Genomic DNA, 22263 nt, shown 5'->3' with positions numbered 1-22263 from the left:
TTTAAAATAAAATATTTTTCCTCTTTGTTTTGAATTCTTCCCATTTCAGGAAGCTTTCATGCATCTGCATAGGATGTATCTTCCCAAACCTCAAATTAGACTTAATTCTAGTGTCTTTGTGTCTTGCAGCTTGTAGGGCTTGGAAAAGGAAGTTAAGATTCTATAGCAGGTAACAGTAGATGCTTCTAGAAAAACTGAACTGTAGGCAAGCTACTTCATGGGAGTTTATAGATTATTCCTGCCTTGCTCCTAAGGAAAGGGGGTTAAAAACTGATGAGCCGATTATTTGGCATACAGGAATGGAGGAAAATAACCATTTTAAACATCTGACATTTAAGGATTTGGTTTGGGTGAGTGGGAGAGTGTATTAACAATTGTGAAAATTGGACTTTCAAATTATTCAGCCAGACAAGAATGGTAATGAGACCCTCGCGATAAGAAGTAAAAGACTCTAAGTTCCTTTCACCCTGAAGCTGAGTAACTTAATACTGATTTGTGATTATATGAGGAAGAACAGTGTGATCAGTACCTCCTATGCTTATTAAAATCTTTGCCCCAGGTTGTTTATATTTAGATTCACTGGCAGAAATATAAGTAATGTACATGGTGTCCATGGTTTGGAGTGTGTATCAACACTAAGCTGAGATGCCCTAGTTCTAGCAAGTCTGCCAGATTCTTCCTAAAAGCAGAGGTGATCTTTTAGAATGGCCACATGCTCAGTACTTCTAGTTTAATTTTTCCAAAACATTAGTTGCTTCCTCCTGCGGTATACCTCCTGTGTACAGACTTTTTGTTCTCACTTCTTATTTCTGCATAAAATTATCTGGCTTACTATTTAAAATATATGCATGTATATATAAGGAGAGCAGGCAGGCCAACCTGGTTCAGTTAGTATCTTCTGTCTGTGTGTTATAGTCATTTTCCTTTGCTATTAACAGAACAAGGGCTTTGACAGACCTAGGCCAGCTGTAGCAGATACAGATATATACGTTGAGAAGAAAATAGTGGCATTTCTTGTGTAGTTTTATGACAAGCTAACACATACACCAGCAAAGGGAGTCTGCTCAAAGAAAAGGACTATCAGTGATTAATACTGAACTTAAAATAGTTCATTCTCTTTCTGTTGATATGTGGAGGTGGTGTAGTTCCTACAAAGCTACTAGTTCTGGTTGGTTGAAGTCTGGAGACTCCTGGTATAATGGAAGAGTTACAAATTGCTGCTCTTCAGACAGAGCCTTGTGACTGTGGAAATTCTGCCTAGTCTTGGAAAGGCAATTGTAGATATTACACAGTGGGAATGTGATTTGAGAAATCTTATTCTCCTGTTTGGTTGGGTTTTCCTCCTCCTCTCCTAAGTCTATTTTAAGAATTGGTGCCAGGAGTCAGGCTGGGTGAAATTCAGTAAATGTGCTCTGTAAAGAGGTGCTGACTGAAGAATAAAATGTTTTCCCATTTTATTAAAACCAGCTTTTCCAGGCAAGAATATTTTGAGATTTTCTTTATGCTTTTTCTTAACTGAGGCTTTATGAAGTCTTAACTTAGAGAGGCATTTAATATGTGTGAATTGGACAGGTACGTACCACCAGCTTTCAGGAACAGATGCCGTTACTGTGGCTATAATGAATTGTTCAGCAAATGTTTTAAGTGATATGGCTAACCTGTATATTTATAGTGAGTGGCTTTTGTCTTTCTTCCTCCCCAACCCCCTTGTCCTTAGCGTTTCCATGGTTTGGGATGGATATCGGTGGAACGTTGGTTAAACTGGTCTACTTCGAACCTAAGGACATTACTGCAGAAGAAGAACAGGAGGAGGTGGAAAACCTGAAAAGCATTAGGAAATACTTGACCTCCAACACAGCCTATGGTAAAACTGGCATTCGTGATGTCCACCTTGAACTGAAAAACTTGACTATGTGTGGACGCAAAGGAAATCTGCACTTCATCCGCTTTCCCAGCTGTGCCATGCACAGGTTCATACAGATGGGTAGTGAAAAGAACTTCTCCAGTTTGCACACTACGCTCTGTGCCACAGGAGGTGGAGCTTACAAGTTTGAGGAGGACTTTAGAACGGTAGGTGAACAGTTCGTATGGGTTCAGTAGGAAGTATTTCGGAAAAATATCATGGGAATCCTTCTGTTAAAACTTGCAGAGAAAATAACAATTTTTGTCTGCCCTAACTGGTTAAGACTTAACAGAATCAATTCACATTTGTAAATCAGTGGAATTGCTGACAACATGGAGGGGGCAGGGGAGGGTGTTCTACTCACTGGGCATTCTACTGAAATATTACTGTGCAGGATGTCTTCAGTAAATGGCATTTTTTATACAGTACATCTGTAATGATCAGATGTCTCATAGTCAGCTGAGGGTGTGTTATGACAACCTAGAACCCTGAGACTAGGTACTCATCTTGCAGTCTGAATATCTGCTGGAAAACCAGAAATGAAACCTTACAGGCTGGAGATGAGATTTGTGTTCCCTTCCCCTTGTATTAGTCCTCAAGGAGACTTAAGTCAAGAGTCTGGAAGACCAAGCATGGAGCAGGATAAGAAACAGTGTATGAAAGCATGACACTAGCAGCTAGGTTTTAATTTAAATTCTGTGAAGAAAGGCAGTTCATCAGGTGGCTATGTCCCAGATCCCCTAGAAACTAAAAATAACCTCTGCAGGGAGGTCCATAAGCTGATGTAAATCTGAAGTATTGGGATGCTGCTGTTTATACAAACTTAAGCAGTAGTCCTAGCTCCCAAATGAATGCACTGCAAAAATTAATTGTGGCGTCAGAGGCATAGACAGCTGTTGTACAAACTGCATTAGACTACAGTCGCCTGTTTTACGAGTCTCTCTACTGGGGCATATCTTAATTAATTTCTGTAAAAGAATGACTAGTCTGCCTGTATCAGAGCAGTCTCGCTAAGATTAATGTGAATTATTTACTTGGCAGGCATGGCTCACTCTCCTGACCCTAGCTTTCGACCCGATCATGAGGGTGAGGGATGGCTGCTGAGTATGACAGGTTACATCAGTTGCTTTTCTGTCTCTGCCTCAGTCTAGGAAGCTATCATACTGATGTACCAATTGCCATTAGCTGCAGTCCTTGGCTGAGTATGTTTCATTTTTAACTCCCATCATCCATTCCTGCAGTAGAAGAGGTGTTTTCTTTGTCAGTACCCCTCACCTATCACATGACCAAGATCCCTGGGGAGGAAAGATAGTGCTGTAGGAGATCAACTCATAATTCCAGCTGTTAGACTGTTGTGCAATCATTTTCAGTAAATGTTGGACTTGGAGGCAGCTAGTCTAATGAAGGACTATCAAATTTCTGAGTTGTTGTAGCAGTCCACTACTAGTGCCAGTTTTCCTGTACTTTAGGCTGATTTCAGGTTCCTTACATGTTAGGGTCTACTGATGATTGAGTCCTCAAAAGTCTAGCCTTGTGAAAGGAAGTTGGCAGCACTGGAGGAGGTGAGTACTAGTGCCAGTCAGTGTGGCCTCGGTTCGGGTTTTCGAGAGTCCTTCTATGTGTCCGGGGTGATTCAGGTCATGTTCTCTAGTGACAATGGGAAATCACTTTGAGAGTTTCTGAAGAGGCTGACTACCCCTTTGGAACGGTTAGCCTTCCCAAATTCATTTCTCCTGCACCATGTAATAGCAGCTAGAGTTGCTTACTTAGTAAGGAAGATCACATCCCTCATTCCCACAGCTGTGGAATTGAACTGAAAGCTACCTGATGGCTATCACAGCCGTGGTGTTTCTCTCCACAGCTTTGGCTTTGTCTGGTGTAAATATGGAGTTTACAGTGAGGGACCAGTCTCTGTCATCGCAGCTGCAATATAGTGGATGTAGCACTGGAAGCCATAGTTGAAGTTGGGGCCGTTTTTCTATCTGTTATGCAAAAATATGAGGCTGTGTAGGAAATTACTGGTGGACTTAGCCATGACATCCCACATCTCTGCAGTGTTAGTTAACATTCTGTGTGCTGCAACACTTGTAGGTAGTTTAAGAAAAACACTATAAAGACTGTCAGGGGTGTCTTGTAGCACAAAGCCATCAGCCAAGTGCACTGAGTGTGTGCTGTGGATGCCTTCTTAGAGCTTCACACTTCCACACCTTTCTTTATAGCAAGTATTTCTTGGCTCAAACTGTAGTATCCATCATTGAGTATTACAGAAGCAAAATGGTATGCATTACATGAAGGCTTGCTTGCTTAATCTCTCTCGAAGGGCTGAATGTCCTGGGTACTGGCTCTTAAATCGTCACACTTCATTAGCCATTGTAACAGCAGTTGGCTATCTCAGTGTGTTCTGACTGTAAATTGACATTGGACAACAGCTTCAGGTTTGCTCTCTTAAAGCATTGAAATGTCTGTTTCAAATATTTGATTACTCTAATGCACCTGTAGAAGTAGATAAAGAACATGTGCCAAGTCTAATACTTACCTGCTGTGGCAAGATTCAGTGTTGTATAATACCATACATGGAGGAGGCTTTAAATATTTTTGTTACATAGAAGCCATGCAGAAAAACTAGAGTGTGTTTGTGAACGTTGTTAATTTAATCAAAAAAGTCTAGCTAAATAGTCGGAAACTCGGGAAACTGATACAGGTAACATGCTTTATACTGGCCCTTTATTTCCCTATGTACATTCTTCTAAGTTAGTTGGTATTTCTAAATACTTATGGGACTTTCATGATTGCATAGATTTAGGGCAGAAGATCCAGCACATTGCAAAACAGCATTCAAATCCCAAAGAAGGAATCCTTCTATGATTACAGCAGCTCTTTCCCCTTAAAATAGACAAGCAAACCACCGTTAGTTGCCTGCTCCAGTGTCTTAATTCTGAATCCCTAAATGAGTTAAATAGGTTTGATCTGTTGGTTTTGTATATTAAAAAATAAAATAAAATTGGAAAGCATCTTCTGTTTACCTTAGGCCTGTCTTCTGAGGCAGAGAAAGGCAACTAAATTTACAGAGGTAGCCAGGTTTAGCTATCTGACCTTCCTCTTGTGTATCCACAGTAGTGGATAGGAGGACGCCAGGAGAAGTCTCCTTGGACTGTTTGCTGACTGCCAGCAATAACAATCAGTAGCCTGGCAAATCATTCCTATGATCTGAATGCTTCTTCTAGAAGTAGGAAAACTGACTCTATTCTTTAAATGAACTCACAGAAGTAATTTTGCCAACCATATGGTTATACTTAATGTTCATTGAAGATGAAGTGATTCACTAAATGAACTGTTTCAGCTTAGGGTGTTTTCTCTTGTTTTTGTTTTTCATTAGTGGGTTTTGGTTTTTTTCTTCTTTCTGAATGATTGGTCTTTATGGCTGGCTGACTTATTTTTAGGTAGCAGCGGTGTTAAGGCACAGGTGAACTGCAGCCTAATTCTGATAATCCTCTCTCCCCAACTATGTATTGTCACCTCACGTTTTGTAAATGCTCAAGTAATCACTTCTGTAAAAGTAAGGGATGCATAGACTTATTTGCTTATGTACCTGTCATATAAATCTCTTTATGCTCAGAGACTCCTCCATGATAGCACAACTCATTAATTGCACAAAAATGTGCTGTTAATGTAAAGAGGAATAAATTCTTAGGATGTCGCTCAGTTTAGTAAAGCGACTCAATGTAAAGGGTACATGGGGAATCAGGTAAGAAAGAACTACCCAGACTTTTGTCTAAAACCTGCTCTATTGCAAAATTCCTGTCGATTGCAATGGCTCAAGGGTGGGATCTTTGCATTCCTTTCCTGAACAGACACCTACAGGACCTGACCTGTCTTGACAGAAATTTTTCTGCTGGTTTCAGTGGAAGCAGGGCCTGGACAAAAACCAATCACTTAATGAACATTTGTGGCAGGGGAGAAAGGGTATCTGTTACCAACGCAAACTTAAACTCAGACCTTGACTTTAACCTTTAAGAAAAATGCTTTAAAAGTAAGCTTGGCTGATGAAGAGTGATTTCCTTGTGCTGGTTATTAGCTGGTTCTAAGGCCTGAGTTTTGTGGTAAGAACTGAAGGCCTGTGGATGATTTGTAGACTGTATTTATCTTAAGACAAATGAGCTCACCGTCCTGTGTCGTAGGATGAGTAAACTGTGTTACTCTAGGTTAGTATAAGATACTCAAACCTTGCTGCACCTCACTTGATTGAGGAGGCTGGACACTGCTGCTCAGGCCATAGGTGCTAGTCTGTAGTGTATGGACGGGGCTGGAGTTGAAAGTGAGAACGGGTGAAGTAACCTTGATACCTTCTGTTACCACTTCTGCAAGAAGCTAGGGAACCCTTCAGAGGGAGTAGGGGGAAGCAATGTGCATCTCTTACCTGAGAGGAGAGGGAAGAGTTCTTTATAGCTAGCTCTTCCTCTGCACAGGGTCCCAGACTAGTGCTTTTTTGCCCAGAGCTGTTGCAGAGTCTATGTTCTCTGCCTCAGCTAATGTTAGGCTTACCCTTTATTTCCATTAGACTCTGTCTTGTTTGAATGAGAGTGGGTATGTCCCAGCTTTGAGGTGTGGAACGAGCTGAGGGGAGTACTTCATTGCAGCTTGAAAAGAAGCGTTGGGAGTTGAGATGAAGACAATCAAAATATAAAGGAAACAAAGTATGTCTTTATGAGGAGGAGAGTAATGGGAGGGAAAAGAAAGGAAAAGCTAGACCATAAGCTGTTATAAGACATAAGAACTGGAGCAATGCCCAGAAGGCGTGTAAAAAGCCAAAGCGATATAGCAAATGAGGCTTTTGTAATTGATGTAAAAACTTGCAAGATGTTAAGTTCCTCATAGTTTTTTACAGGAAAAAAAATTGTATTTCTGATTTAAAGTCCAAGAGACAGATGAGCTGCTAACTGCATTTAGGTTTGGACGTTCCAGTGCTCGCCAAAGCGGCTAACAGTATGAAAATTCAAACTGGGTGAAATCTTTCATGAGTTGGAGCTTCATTTAAAAGGTGACTGCACACCAGTATTGATCCATTGGCCTTCAACCCCACTGCATGTGTGTCATGCCTGATGTCAGCTCACTTCTAGAGGACTGGGCTGTTTCATGTTCTCCTTGCTGAGATGGGAATATTTACTCACCCACAACAAAACAAATGTGAACCAAGTCTTGTACTTTTGAACTTCTATACTTCAAAGCAGCAGCAAGTTGGTTCTATGGGTTTGTGGGTTTTTTTTTTTCCTTTTATAGTGTCTGGTACTTGAATATGGCTGAAAATTGTTTGTCGTGCATATTATTAAAAAAGAACAAAATCCCCACTCTAAACTTGAACAGCCAGCACCATTTTCCAGCACTTTTTGCAAGTGTACAAGTGAAAGGTGGGCTTTGATTCGCCTTCAAACAGCATCTGTGCACACTAACAATGGACCTTTTGTGCATCCTTGAAATCAGCTGGGCTTCAGGAGTTTGCTAAAGCGTGAACTGTCATGGGGAATCATTCACTACTTTGTTGCTGTGTTGCACCCCCTTGTAAACACGGTTAAAGTTCTGAGTCCCCCCTTCGATGATCCTGAAGATTTCCTTGAAGTCCAAAGAGGTTTGTTCCCTCTGCCAGTATTTAAAAAACAGTCTAAAATAAAGACGAATTTCTACAGTCTGGCTAAAACACAGAAAAATTGTTCTTTTAGAAAATGTATGTATGGTTTCCCTGTAATCTTCATAAATTTTCCCTCCAGAGTCTTGTATACTAATTTGTTCTGCAGTTCTTCCTTCTGTAGCTTTCTGACATAAAACTTTCTGACATAAAACTTTTCTGGAGGGGCACTGTGCTCAATATAGTTACAGAAGTGCAGAGCAAGATAAGTCGACCATTATGATGTCTGTTCTCACATTAGGGATTATAAAGGGCTGGAAAGTATCTGCAAATGTATCTTGTAAAAAGTTGTAGGAAAAATATCCAATTAAAACGTGCTCTTACACACAGCTCCCATTTTTGATTTGCATTTTTGCACATAAACTTCTGTTCTTGCAAGGAGGAGTGATTTGAACAGCTGAAAGATGAGCAAAAGTAGAGTGTTGTAGGTCTGTAGCACCAGGAAAAAACCCTTTGCATACTCGTAATTAGTTATGATGTTTACAGGCACGTCTATTTTGTGATGCAGTTTTGCTGCTTGAGTCATTGTGAGCAAAGAAATGAATAGAGAAAAGGCAGTTCTATAAACAGGGAAAGGGACTGGTAGTTGTGATCCTGGTTCTGTCATTGCTTTTTGTACAAGACTGGGTTATTACGTTTCTTGCAACTGTGCCCTAATTTGTGTTCAGAAACAAGAACAGTGGTGGCTCACTGGGCTGATGGGAGCCTCAGAGGTCTGGTGGCTGCAGAACTCGCAGTTCTCTGAATGAAGGCGGATTGATGTGGAATACTGATGCCAGTGTTGCTTCTTCCAAAAATGAAAACCAGACTGCTGCAACAAGACGGGAAAATAGTTTTTCAGTCTGCTATGAATATCATACATGAAAGAAAGCAGTAATGGGCTTTTCTGCTTACAGTACATCAGCTGTTAAATATAGCACAGGGCTATAAAAAGCTGAACAAACTCTAGTGTGTCTTTTATACGTGGAGGATTGGACCTAATAAAAATTCTATGCTTAGTGCTTGAAAAAGAGCCTTTGATTAGTTTCTTTTGTTCTGTCCTTACAAAATTGGTGGGCTGACTGGCGAGTTTGTAGAAACAAGGATTTTGTCTGTGATTTTGCATTGATGCCAGAAGTGGTTTACTCTCAGATTTGTTTTGCTTGCTTGTGTCTTGCAAGGTCTCTCACAAATGCTTACCTATTTATAAAAAGTGTAACGTGGATGAGACAAAAGCAGCTTTTGGCTGGGTATTTGGCTTATGGGAGAATAGATGTTTTCGAAGTAGGGTCCATAAATCTGCTAATGACTTCTCTTTGTATAGCAGGCTTCTGGTTCATAGCATGTTCATCTGTGGACGCTGTATCTGTGTTAGCTCGTGTTTGGTCATGCTGTATCAAGCTTATACAGTAAGATGAGGAAACTGAGATTGCACAGCACATAACCTAGAGAAGATCTTTCGTTAGTATAGAATCTTTCCTGATTTCGACTAGCTAAGTGCAACATTAGTTGTGTTTTAACAAAATAAACATCTAATGAGTAATGACTTGGTGGGCCCCATTTGATGTCTGTTGTGAGGGAGTGCATGAAGTATTTATTATGTTAATGCCTCATATTGTATATCACTTGACTGGAGTTTTTCCTTTCTGTCTAATAGCAAGAAATTTCTGAAATGCAACATATTTGCCAAAGGAGCATTAAGATTTTTGTAACATTTTTTTGAAACCTTTTTTCATAATTTGTTTATTCTTTATATTTGTTGGCTAAATGGTTCAAGTATTTTATGCTGCAATTCTGTAACTGTAGTTTGTGTAGCCATGTGGTAACAAAGAAAAAATACGAAGGGATTGCAAAAGCTATGGGAGGAAATACTGAAACAAGAAGAAACTATTTCCCCCTGTTTCTATTGACCTGTGAATAACTGGATCTGTATTGAGGTCTTTAAGACTGCTGGTTTGGGTTTTTTTGGTCTTACTTCTTTTCTGTGGTTCCAGGATTTAAGGACTAGCAAGTATAACAAAAGGGCAGACCCAAAGAGTAGAATGGCTTTCAGCTGGGGAAGGTTAGAGCTGTGTACAAGTAGAGAAAAAGCTTAAGGGGAGAGATTTAAATAGCTCACAAGTATGTAACCTATTGGCCTAGCCCCTTCCACAGAAATAGCTTTCGTCTTTATATTGACTTAATATAGCTTCCAGAATTAAAAATAGGAGGTAGTTAGCCTTGTAAATCTTCTCCATTAGCTGTTATAAAAACATCCCACAATGTGCAAATGTTTGAGAACCAGCTCTAAACTGTATAACTCACTGTGGTTCCTAATACCCTGTTGCTTTTTCTTCTAGAACGCAGAGTTAGGTAAGACCTACTTTGCAGATGTAAGGATGCAAACGATCTCGGGGATTGGACAGGCAACTTGACTTTTTTATTCCTCTCCCTTACACAAATCTACACTCAACATCGTCTCAAAAGGAGATTTTCTACAAATTGTCATTGTATCTTATTTTGAGAAAGGGATGTGATTTCTAAATCTAGTAAACAGAATGCTATGGCAAGTAGATATGTCTAAGTAGTCGTGTGGGATCTCGGAGGGAAAGTCCTTTTTAAGCTCTTAATTGTTTTTCTACCTTCTGTTACAGTTACATTTTTATGAACATTTTGCTGGGGGCATGGCCTGATAATATTTTGGGGTGGGTTTTAATATTGTTTTTCACCAAACATTGGGAATAGCCTATTTTTCATGAGGCATTGTAAAGTGCTTATCATAATTTAAAGAAATAGCTCTTTCAGATTACTGCTGACATATACTAAAAAAAGGCAAATCTATTAAGCATAATCCACTGCATATTTAATGCGTATTAATGTAAGCATGTGCACTCTGTAAGACTTTAACTATCTTGTTCTTTAACAGAAGTTTCTTGATCTTAACGCTTCTATTGAATATTTCATTAAATTGCTGGGAAATGTAGTTGAATGATGAGTTAGAGCACTTTGCATTCTGAGGAACGCTGCTGTGCAGTCATGTGTCAGATACTGTCCAAAAGCTGCTGAATGCAGCTCCTCTTGGGTTGGGGATAAGGGTAAAGAAATTTATTGCTTCAGAATAGAGAGAAAAGTTTCCTGCTTGCAGAGCAGGGCATGTCTCAAAGGCAAAGGAACTTAACAGCGTTACTGCTCAGCACATCATTGTTTTGGGAAGTACTCGTTGTCAGGCAGATAGCAAACTTTTTATTTCAGACTTCATGCTAGAAAGATCTTTGTACTGTTTAAATAGTGTCATGTGTTACTGTTAAAACGATCAAAGAGCTTCAGCAGAGCCTTTTGTCCTTCTTAGTGTTGTATTATACTAGGAGAGGTTTGTTTATTAATTTCTTGTTTTTTTTCCAGATTGCTGATCTACAACTCCATAAACTGGACGAATTGGACTGTTTGATCCAAGGCCTCCTTTATGTTGATTCTGTTGGTTTCAATGGCCAACCAGAGTGCTATTACTTTGAAAATCCTACAGATCCTGAACAATGCCAGAAAAAGCCTTACTGCCTTGATAATCCATATCCTATGCTGCTGGTAAACATAGGCTCAGGGGTCAGCATCCTAGCTGTGTATTCTAAGGACAACTACAAGAGAGTCACAGGATCCAGGTAAATTAAATTCTACATTCTTTTAAGTCTGTTTTCTTTTCTTCTTAATAATTGAACAGATAGAACCAAACTGTGTAACTAGTAGGTGCAGCCGCAAATTGTGCTTATCTTCCCATTTCTTTTAAAAGCCCATTAATAGCAAAGCTGTAAATATCCTAGGATTCCTTGAGAGAGGAGATCTACATTGGGGAAATCAATGATCCGTTCAACTTTAGAGTTACCATGGTCTCCTCTTGGTGTTCTTACCTACTCCCTCTCTCTTCCTGTGATTTACCAAAGTAAAGCTGTCCCTGGCTTTGATCCCCCAGAAGAGCCAGAGCGCTTGAAATAAGAATGCTTGGGCTAAACAAAAACCTCTCGCTTAGTAGTTAGGATGTATCCAGGATACAGGAAAACGTTATAGAGTTACCTGTTCCTACTGGATTTTGGCAGGAGAATCTCACTAGATCTCTTGTTTCTTTACTGATTGCACTAGTCTTTGAACTGTGCTGGTAAATTAAGGAATGCCAAGTCGTAAAGACTAGAATCTAATTGTCTGTATTCTTACTTTGTCCGCAGCATGATTTCAGCCTCGGTCAGCTAGTGGTCTCTAAAATAATTTGTGGGGTACAGATGACTCAAAATGGTTTGTGGCCTATGTTCAGTAAGAGTTCAGCAGTGTGGATGCAGAATTTTGTTCTCAATGCCAAAAAACAGCTTGAGGCATGTTTAAGTTTACTTTACAGATGTTGCAACAGTGCTTACTTACAGGAAAACACTTCACATGTGTCCATCCAGGCTAGTAGTGAAAATACAAAGAAATCTATGCCACTTTTTCCTCATACATGCAAACTACATTTATACGTATTTTTAGTAATCTTGTAATTTTAAAAACAAAACCAAACAAGTAAACCACCGAAACAGAAACCTAGAAAACTCCCCTTCCAAAAGAGCAACCAGAGAAGCTTTTTGGACTTGCTGTAGTCCCTTCCAAAGCTGCATTCAGTTCGTCAGTGCATGCTACATGATCACAGAACCGTTTGGTTGGAAGTAACCATTAAGATTGAGTCCAACTGTTCACACTGCACTGCCAGGGTCCCTAAACCATGTCCCTCAGACTTTATGTTAATAAAACTTTATTAACTTTAATAAAACTTTATGTTAATAAAAGTTTATTAATAAAGTTTTTTCTGTGTACTGCACATGACTGCTTGTGACTTCTGTTGCCCTATCTAGGGTGCATATCTTTGCCACAATGGTAGCCATGACCTGTTTTTTTGTATACAATACAGACGAACACAAGTTGAATGGAAGAATTACTGGTTTTCTTGCAATTCTGATTGTTTTTCAAGCATAGCCTTTTTGATACCTGTAGATGTGCTTCTGATCCTTTCCACTACGGAAGGAAAGCATGGGACTGCATTGGGTTGCTGACTTGTTATAGATGATGAAATCTGTACAGACTTGTGGCTGATGTGCAGAGCTTCCTGCTGTTCAGATACTGAATATATTACAGTGCCACTAGATGTGTTCTGAAAAACTCACCTAACAATCCAAGAGCGCTGACTGAATGGTTCCTATGTAACCTGCGCTTTTTCATGAATTGCAAGTGTGGTGTCTTGCTGATCCTCTTGTTTACAGTTGCTTCAGTCAGGGTGACTGCGATCCCTGCAAATAAGCTAGTTTTCCTCAAGGGTTAAGAAAGAATGAGGAAGAATGTAGAGGTCAGTAAGCTGAAGTTCATGTCTGTTGAGACTGAAGAGTCCAAGGTAGAATTGTTATGAAATGAGCTAACAGCTAGTTATGTACAACCAAATACTCCCTGCTAAATTTATCCAGTCAGCAAGATTTAAAGTGACTGCTCCTTGCACAGAGCTCTTTGGAGGGCTGAAACATTCAGGGCTGATACCAGCCTTGCTGTGAACAGCAACCAGCCAGACTGCTTCCTGCCACTGGCTAGGGAGCAAAATCTGTCTTGGCTGCCTGCCCCTGCCCAGATATTTAGCCTTGATTGCTGTTTCTTCTTTCATCACCAACTCGAGTGATCTGCTGGATAATTATTCTTGCACAAGGAAAACTTGCTAGAGTGCTACAAATAGCAAACTGACAGCTGCTAGTCTGAAGGAACTGTCCTTTTCTAGTCTCGGAGGAGGAACATTCCTGGGCCTGTGCTGTCTGCTGACTGGCTGTGAGACGTTTGAAGCAGCACTAGAAATGGCTGCGAAAGGAGACAGCACCAACGTGGATAAGCTGGTGAAAGATATTTATGGAGGAGACTATGAGCGGTTTGGTCTTCAAGGGTCTGCTGTAGCCTCAAGGTGAGTGTTAATGGAGCTGTTTTTAAGGACTTCCTTGGGAAGGTTATTGTGCATGCTGAACTGAGTGCATAATCCCTGGACTATGACCATGTGGAAATGTCACTCAGTGTAACTTGTGGTTTGTCTCTCACTTGCTTCTTGCTCTTGTTTGGTTTTTTTTTAACAGGTGTAAACAATGCTTGATGTAGTTTATTTCCATATAAATTACAGTTATTTTAGTGTCTTTGCTCTGCCTTTCCAATGAAATCCCTTTTCACATTTCAACTCTGTCTCGAAGGGATATCAAATCCAAGCAAAGCTTATTAAATGATGACATTTCTAAGGGCTTTTAGCACTCCTAAATACCTCATATTAAAAGGAATAATCTTCCTCACACAGCTTTGGTCATATGATGAGTAAAGAAAAGAGAGATTCCATCAGTAAAGAGGACTTGGCTAGAGCTACTTTGGTCACCATCACCAACAACATAGGTTCTATTGCTCGCATGTGTGCACTGAATGAGGTAAGGCAGCATATTTACTATGAGCTTAAAACCTTTATAAACAATATGATAAGATTATCAGAATACAGAAATGCAAATTGCTGCTACAGTAGGTGTGTAACTGGCCTTGGTAAATATGAATATATTTAATGTGATGTCCTAACTTGTGATCTGTGTTATGTGTATGCATTGATGCAAAGTGTAAAGTACTTTGAGCTTCAAAGATAGGGAAGACAGGGAGAACAGTTGACTGTGAAGATCTCCTTGAACGATTGATGCCTAGAGTTGTTCAGCTGCTCTTAAGCTGTAATACACAGATATTAACACCTTTGTAATCCAAATTAATACTCTTTGTAGCTATTAACAGATGTTACTATACCATGACAGTTGGGGGTTTTTTTCAATAGTATTTTGCTTGGCTTGTTTTCATATTGTGATGGGCTCCAATTGTGTTAAATGTTTTGATGGATATAAGATCCATTTATTGGGTCAGAGAGAAGAAAAATATAGTTCATTTTCCTGCCTCAAACTCCTATCAGATGCTTGTTACATTCTTTTGAGCATGGTAACTATGGATGGAAGTTCCATTTATATACCTTTCCAGCTTCCAGCAGTTTTAAAAAACCCAAACAACAAAAAAACCCACAACCGAAAAACTAAACATTGTTTTGAGCTGCAAATCGAAGCCTTCATTATTATGTGGTAACTAATGTCTTTTATTTGCTCTCAATGAATTAATCTAATCTTTTTTTTTTTAATACATAGATGGTTTTATTAGCTCCGCAGCATTCTGTGGTTAAAGATGCACTTTATGTTATATTTTTTAATCAACAGCCCAAAAGAAGCCCAGCCAAACACACCCAAAATCTCACCCGACTGCAATCTGATTATCTTACTGGCTCCTATGTAACTCTTTGCATTCTGAGAAGTAGCAAATAATTCATCTGGTGGTTTTGGTGGGTTTTGATTTTTAGTACACCTTTACCACATCTCCCTCTTGATCTTTCCAAGACAAGAGAGTTCCTAATATCTCCTCTCCTACAGAAGATGCTCTGTGTCACTTTGCCACTGTTTTCTTTTAATCTTTTTAATCTTTTTATGGTTTTGATTTTGAGATTCAATTACCAGGTTCTTCATGCAGTATTCAGAGTGTGGTTGCACAATTAATTTGTGATGGCACATTGACAAATTTTATGTTCTGACTTCTTTTACTAACAGTTCTTTATTTTTGTGAGCATAGAGTTCGTTTTTAAGAGACCATCAACAGTCTGTCCATACTACTTCTTGTGTAGTGGTAGCTAATTTGGTCTCTTCTCCCTTCCATTTGTGTCATTCAACTTTTTAAACGTAAACTTCATCTACCATCTGGGTCGCTGGGTGTCACTGTGACTTACACCCAGTAACAATCTGATTGTTACCCAGTAACAATCTCTTCAGCTTGTTACACTGTTCACTGTTACACTGTTCATATTTTATTCTGACTCTCCTGAATAACTTTGTATGCCAATAAGTGTTATGTTTCCTGCTAATAGATCTCTAGAGCACTTTTAAAATATGTTGAACAGCACAAGTCCTAGTGTATGCCCATGTCAAGTGCTGCTGATAACCTCCCTTCATCATGAAAAGTGGCTACAATTTTTTTTTTCTCAATTTGACTCTCAGTCAGGACAATTCTCTTTCAGTCTTCTCTTTGCTTTAAGCTTCTTTACAGTGTTGCCTTGTGGCATGGAGTTCAAGCAGCATTGTACAGGGCTATCAAAGCATGGAGAGTTGCAACAGGGATCCATGTGCGATGCGTTCAGAGGAACTAGGCTACTAATTTAACTAATGCTTCTGAGCTGCTGTGAAAAAGTTCCTAACATCTGTGTTTTGTGGACAGGCTTACTTAAGAACTGCACAAGATCCAGAGAATTTTTTTGGAGGACTGTGGACTGATATGTAAACTATCCTTCATTTCACAGACAGTGTCAAAGCAGAATTTCTCCAACACTTGAACTAAATTACTTTGTAGTTTTAAACTTCATTTAGTAGCTTTACATACTATTTAAAAAAAATTCAGACATGATATATAATTGCAAGTAAGCTAATCTCCAGATAGAATTACTTTTTTTCCCCCTGAGAACAGGCTAAATAATCTAGACACGTAAATTGCCTTTGGGAGATACGGCTCTGACTCTCACCAAGGCTCATTAATGAAATGCCCAAATAAGAGCTTAAACAGTTGAATATGCTATATACTTCGTGTGTATTAGATTAGGGTTATGGTGAAGCTCACTTTTAGGTTCTTTGACAAAATCAGTTTATGCCCTGAAGCATGAGTTTTGATAAGCTTGGGTTTTTTTTTAATGATTGCAGCTTTAATATTGTGTTGAAAATGACTTGCATATGTGCAGGAAAAAATGAAGCTGGGGAATAAATTAAATATTCTTTCTGCAGAACTTCAAAGCAAAGTTTGCTTGCACAAAGTTGGCAGTGGGGCAGAAAAATTCCGTAGTCTGGAACCATTTGGCTACACATCATTAGAAACAGTCTGTCCTAGGCACAGCAGAACTGCATGAAGGAAACCAGTCTCCTTGGGTTTATACTTTTCTTGCTAGCAGAACTCGTAAGTTACATCTGATTCCAGACTTGCAAAAATACATGCAGGGGTGAGGTTTTATTGCATCTTTGATATAGATTCCCTTATTCAATTGTATTGGCAAATACAATTTGCTGTGTATATGCTATATTGAAGCTATTCTGTAGCTTTCTACTGCAGGGTGGTTCAACAATTTAGCAAGACCCCACAGAATGAACGAGTGTGTGTCTTTTCCAGGATGTCGTAATTTGGTTAGCTTAAGTAAGCATTTCATCACCATCCCTTCATCAGTTTAAGACTTCTGTCTTTCAGCTTTGAATATTTCATCCGTAAACAATTTAAAAGTAAATTGGCAAGACTCCCTTAAAAGATAAAAGTAGCATTTCTTCATTTGCCAGTTCCTGAAAAAGGCTGATGTTGTTTTTAGCTCAGTTCAAAAATCTAGGAAACCTAACATGTTTAACATAACTTCATCCTTGTCAAGTCAAGGAGTGTTGGAAAATAAAATTGATATGAAATTTGCATGTCTGTTTACACTCTGCTGTTCTAGTAGATACGACTAGGATTTTTAGATTTAAACTTTTCAGTAATTTTTATACTTGGTGTTAGGTACTGCTTGCTTGAATTTCTGGTAACAGTAGCTTCGTGTATTCAGAAAAAAAATAATGACAATGAAATTCAAATGAAATTATTTAGTTATGTTTGTCCCTCCTTTGCCAGAAATGACTATAGAGACAAAACTTGGCCATGTTTTAAGCAGCCTTTTGAAATTAGAGATGTTTTTCTTTTCAGCCGTATAAGTTCCTAGGAACAAGTATGAATGAACGCTGACGTGACTGCAAACTCTAAAGGCATAGATGACTATAAGCCTAAATTATTTAAATAAAGTTCGCATTGTGTTTGAGGACAATCAGGTAACTCAGTCACTGCAGACTGGATAAATTAATTAATGCGTCTCGGTATCGGCACTCTTCTGTACAGAGTATTCAAGTGAGGATGTTCTCTGCGGTGTCACAAGCACAGTACTGGACACAGCAGAACTCTGGTCTGTAGCAAAGCAATTGCTGCAGAACCAAGAGCTGGGCTTTATAGAGCTGTATGAATTTAGAGAGGTAACGCTTGGTAATTCTAGTTTCTGTATAGGTTTTTGCTGGTAACTTTCAGCAGAGGACTCTTAGAGATACATTTATAGAGCTCCTTCAAGACTCCTGTAAAAGCTTATGTCTCCAGGACTTGTCCTCCTACTGAATCTCCTAGACCAATCTAGTGTCTGGTGGACATCATATGGTATACCAGTTCAAAATGCAAGTGCGTGTTATGCATAACAGGCAAAACTGGGCTTGGTAAGATAGTTATGGGCATTGTTTTAGGCACCAGAACTGTTGCACTGATGTGCATGCAAGTAAGCATAGTGTGTGGCCAAGTGCTGATTGGTCAAAAATCTTAAGTTTCTGTGTGAAAACTGAGTACAAATGAGTTTTGAAACAATGGAATTTAATACATGTCAGGTGTCACATTGGCCGTATTTCGATTGATTTTTGAAAATGTAACCACAGTCTAGAGATAATAGAAGATGCCTCTTCCTGTCTCTAATCTAATCCTTCTCAGATCCCCTTCAGAGGTTTTCCATCTGGATTTAATAATCATAGTGACCTCTGGAAAGTTGCTTCATTTAACAAGGAGGGGGGAAAAGATATCTTCAGTGCAGCCACATTACATACAAATAAAAATTAAAAAACCCCCCAAAACCAAACAAACAAAGGAAAAAAAACCCAACAAAACACTCATAATCCTGTTCATGTTGGAAAGGTCCTGGGCTTTTAAGCAAATATTCACCATCTGTGATACCAGCCTCTCACTTTCCTTGGAATAAAACTCTTCGTTTTTTTTTCCTTGCAACATCTCTACTTAGCAACCAGTAACTGCAATTTTTTTTTTCTTACTTTTCAGTCTGGAGAACTTAACTGTAACCCAAAATGCCCATTTAACTTTATAGTGGAAGCAGAAGTACATGCTGAATGAGGCAAATAATGTAACTGAATATAATTTTTGCTTGTCTGCTTTTCAATTGCACAGAACATCGACAAGGTGGTATTTGTTGGAAACTTTCTCAGAATTAATATGATTTCTATGAAGGTGCTAGCATATGCCATGGATTATTGGTCCAAGGGACAGCTGAAAGCTCTGTTTTTGGAACATGAGGTAAGGAAATGCATGTGAAACTTGCTTTTATTTTTAAGTACAAAAATCTTGTGGTTCTTGACTTGAAGTTAAAAGGCAGAATTTCAAAGCCATTGCTTTGAAGTGACTGCACAAACTAAGTTCTGCGTAAATATAACTTAAGTTCAAATTCATATGAAAATAGCACCTGCTAACTCCTTGGCTTGATCACTAATCTTGTGGTATTTGATGCTAACTATTGCCCATCTCTTATTTTTGCGTTCTGACTCTAGTACCAACAACGTTCGTTTGTATAGTTTGGTATATAAACCTGAAGTAGAATAAAATTTTGTAAGCATGATTTTGGGAGACTGTCCCCAGATAGATGTGTTCGTGATGGAAATTGCTCTGCTTCAACACAGCATAATTATAGCAGTTCTGTAATTTCGTCTTTTCTGACAAATTTGGAGAACTGTGTAAGACTTTTCCTGGTATAAGGCCCTTTCCTGGACCTAAACAAGATCATATTAAATCATAATTCAGATACAGCAAATACCTGGCACAGCAGGGATGATCTCATAAGAAGGGTCTTATAATTGCCTTAACAGAACTCAAAACTTTACATGCTCATGCTTATGTCTTATTCTAGAACTTAAATGGTTTTGGTTTGCTTTTGCCTTGTTTAAAGGGTTATTTTGGAGCTGTTGGGGCTCTTCTAGAATTGCTTAAAATGACAGATGATCAGTGATGAAGCTGTCTGAAGACATTCCTACTGCAGATGCTGCTGGATAAGAGTGAAAGCCACTAGAAGGATGGAAATGAAGCCATTATAGTAGTTCTACCTGCTGGATTTGTAAATAATTTAAAGTTCTTTTAGCTGATCTTTAACTTCTGGGTTTTGAGCTTATACTTCAAGATTCTTACTGGAAATAATGAGATTTTTTTTCTGTACACTGTATTTTTTAGGGGAAAAATGTGCAAAGTGGCCAAACATACAGGTTTTATGGATTTATTTTAAAAAGTGGATACTGTTTAATGTAGGACCTGTGATATGAGGCATCTGCTTTTCTTCTGGGGTTTACTGATTAGTATGGTAATTTTAACTTCATCTAGTAATCACTCTAGGAGATTTTTTAATCTTATTTTCATGACGTTTCATGATTTGTTCTTGGTTTCAAATGAAACTACAAAGCTGATGCATTTTACTGTGAAATGAGTCACTGATTTTTTTTTTTTTTTTTTTTTTTTTTTTTTTTTTTTTTTTTTTTTTTTTTTGCCTTTCATCATTAGATGAGACACTTGTTTATTTGACATCCCCCTGCCCCCTCCAAAACGTACATTTACGAGCTTTCTGTCAGTGCATGGGTTTCTTGGCAAGACTACTAGAAAACTCGGCAGGGCCAGGGGGGTTAAGATTGTAATTTTTTGGTAGTCATGACTTGCAACAGGAACAGACTGCTAACTGTTTTTTGCACGTCTAATTCTCCGCTATATTAAACAAGATGCAAACTAAAATTTTAATTATTGGCTTGACACTAAAATGAAATCCTGTTTCTGTTGAAACTCTGATCTGTGTGAAGACTTTGGTAGTACAGATGTTATTTATATGGTACATACTTGGCGTTAGATGACAAAGGGAGGAGATTGTTTTCATTTACTTGAAGACTCTTCTGTAGTCTGCAATTTTAAACTTGATCTTAATCAAAACCAGCGGATAACTGCATCATTCAAAGCCCAGTTTCTAAAATTAGAAAAATACTGTCTAATGTATTTTCTGGTTTTCAGCAAACATTCATTTTCCCTCCAGGGCACTAAGACTTGATTGTTTATTCCAGTAGAGTTATTTTCTACCATTTTTGATTTGTGGACCTCTCTAATTTTTTCCATCCAGTTGAATTGAGTCCCCTTTGAAATCTATGTACTTAGGTTGCTGAGTACCGTGTGTAAACTTGCTTTTCTTAGGCACCATGAGGGCTCACAAATCAGAGCTAAAAACTAGTCCATAAATTATTTTGATTATTGTTTTGATTATTAAATCTTGCAAAAGTGTGTGTGATGTCACATAATGCAAAGGACTCATCAGCGGGACAGTATGAAATTCAGACACATGAATTATCCAATATATTTTTGGAAGAGTGTTTATTTCATTTTTTTAATACTCATTAATTTCTGTATCTCCCAAATGTTGAAATAAATTAATATTAACTGAAGTGTTAACTTGTCTGATGGAAATAAAGGCCACTACTGTTTTGACGGTTTCATGTATCTGTGGAATTAATTTCTTGAAATCATTGAGAAATACATAACACTATTTTGTGACACACACATGACTAGTGATTTCCATGATAATTCTTTGGTTCTTGATGGTTTTTTACTCTTTGTTACATTGCTTTTGGTCTTTGAAGCTTTTTGCCTGCTTGAAGTTGACTTTTTTATAGCCTGTAAACTACAACATGAGACACTTAGCATGTTGTAGTTGCTCCTTTGTGTAATATTGAGCTTGAGGTAAGCAGGGATAGTTCTGCTCAGTGCCTCTGATTTTCCATTAACGAAGTGAAACTTTCGTTAAGCATATTTGCTAAGCTTTGCCTGCAACTAAAGATTGGTTTGTATGTGGGTTTTTCTGAGGAAGACTTCAGAATGTTAAGCAGCAAACTACACTTCTTAGGATAAACAGTAGAGGGAAGCATAACATCAGCAATGTAAATATGCTTTGCTAAAGCAGTGGCGCTCAGGACAGTTTGTGGGGTTAGTTTGTTTTGGAGGAAGAGTCCATCTGTTTCCCCCTGGTCAATTTGTGAAGGCAATTTGATATGGGACTATCTACCATTTGGGTGTTCTTGCATTCTTAGCATTTCTAGTTATGTGAAGAAAGACTAGAATGATAAGGAAATGAATAAAACTTACTTTTAAGATTAAAATCCCCTGTTCCTTGACCCAGCAAGTCATTCAGGGAAATATACATGGACTGTGCAACATGCACAAGTTGAGGCTGTGTGATTGAAGAAGGAAAACACAGTTCTGGTAGCCCTAACGTTGGCTGTAGGATTTCAGGGGCTGTTAGGTAAGCTGATCACAGCAGTTCTAAGAGAGACACAAAATAAAACTTTAAGTTCACAATGCTGATTTGAAATGTAAAATGCTTGATAGGTAAGTTATCCTCTGAAGTGTATGCTACACAGATGAGTACACTTGGTTGGGAAGAAATATTCCCAAACTAAGGATGGAGAGTTATGAGAAGTCACTTACATAGGAGAAATTAGAGGATCCTGGTGTAAGAGGAAAATGACATTTTAAGTTAAATTCTTCCTTTCCTGGGGGAGAAAAGCCTACTGCAAAAGTATTTCTTTGTTACCTTGAAAACTACAGTTGCCTTTTTTTACCCCACCAGCGCCATCCTGTAAATCTGCTAGTCCTGTAATGTGCAGAACCTTTAGGCTGTGCTGGCCTTCGCTAATCCCAACTTTGTTTTCTTCCCACGTACCCCCTCCATAATTAAGGTAATGGATGAATAGCAGTGTGCAGTGTGATTGATTTCTACCGCTGTTCC

At 38.6% G+C, this 22263-nt stretch overlaps 1 protein-coding gene across 2 annotated transcripts; it reads left to right on the top strand.

Annotated features, from left to right (window-relative positions):
- Positions 1-534: 534 nt before the first annotated feature.
- On the top strand, positions 535-19950 carry PANK1 (pantothenate kinase 1). 2 transcript variants are annotated; one of them, XM_010135441.1, is made up of 7 exons: positions 535-559; positions 1718-2070; positions 10944-11197; positions 13318-13494; positions 13873-13996; positions 18630-18755; positions 19402-19950. In XM_010135441.1, exons 1-7 carry the CDS (start codon positions 535-537, stop codon positions 19459-19461), a joined length of 1119 nt encoding a protein of 372 aa, XP_010133743.1. In that variant the 3' UTR covers positions 19462-19950. The 2 variants fall into 2 exon arrangements, with proteins under 2 accessions (XP_010133743.1, XP_010133744.1); XM_010135442.1 differs by lacking the exons at positions 535-559; positions 13318-13494 and having other exon boundaries at positions 1723-2070.
- Positions 19951-22263: the final 2313 nt, after the last annotated feature.

The sequence above is a fragment of the Buceros rhinoceros genome, unplaced genomic scaffold (genome assembly GCF_000710305.1).
Source record: "Buceros rhinoceros silvestris isolate BGI_N320 unplaced genomic scaffold, ASM71030v1 scaffold9714, whole genome shotgun sequence".
NCBI lineage: Eukaryota > Metazoa > Chordata > Aves > Bucerotiformes > Bucerotidae > Buceros > Buceros rhinoceros.
This window is presented reverse-complemented; position numbering and strand designations above follow the sequence as displayed.

Coding starts and splice junctions, on each gene's coding strand:
- PANK1 (XM_010135441.1), top strand. CDS start 535: ATGCTTATTAAAATCTTTGCCCCAG. Junction 11,198..13,317: donor AAGAGAGTCACAGGATCCAG/GTAAATTAAATT, acceptor GTCCTTTTCTAG/TCTCGGAGGAGGAACATTCC. Junction 13,997..18,629: donor GCATGTGTGCACTGAATGAG/GTAAGGCAGCAT, acceptor TCAATTGCACAG/AACATCGACAAGGTGGTATT.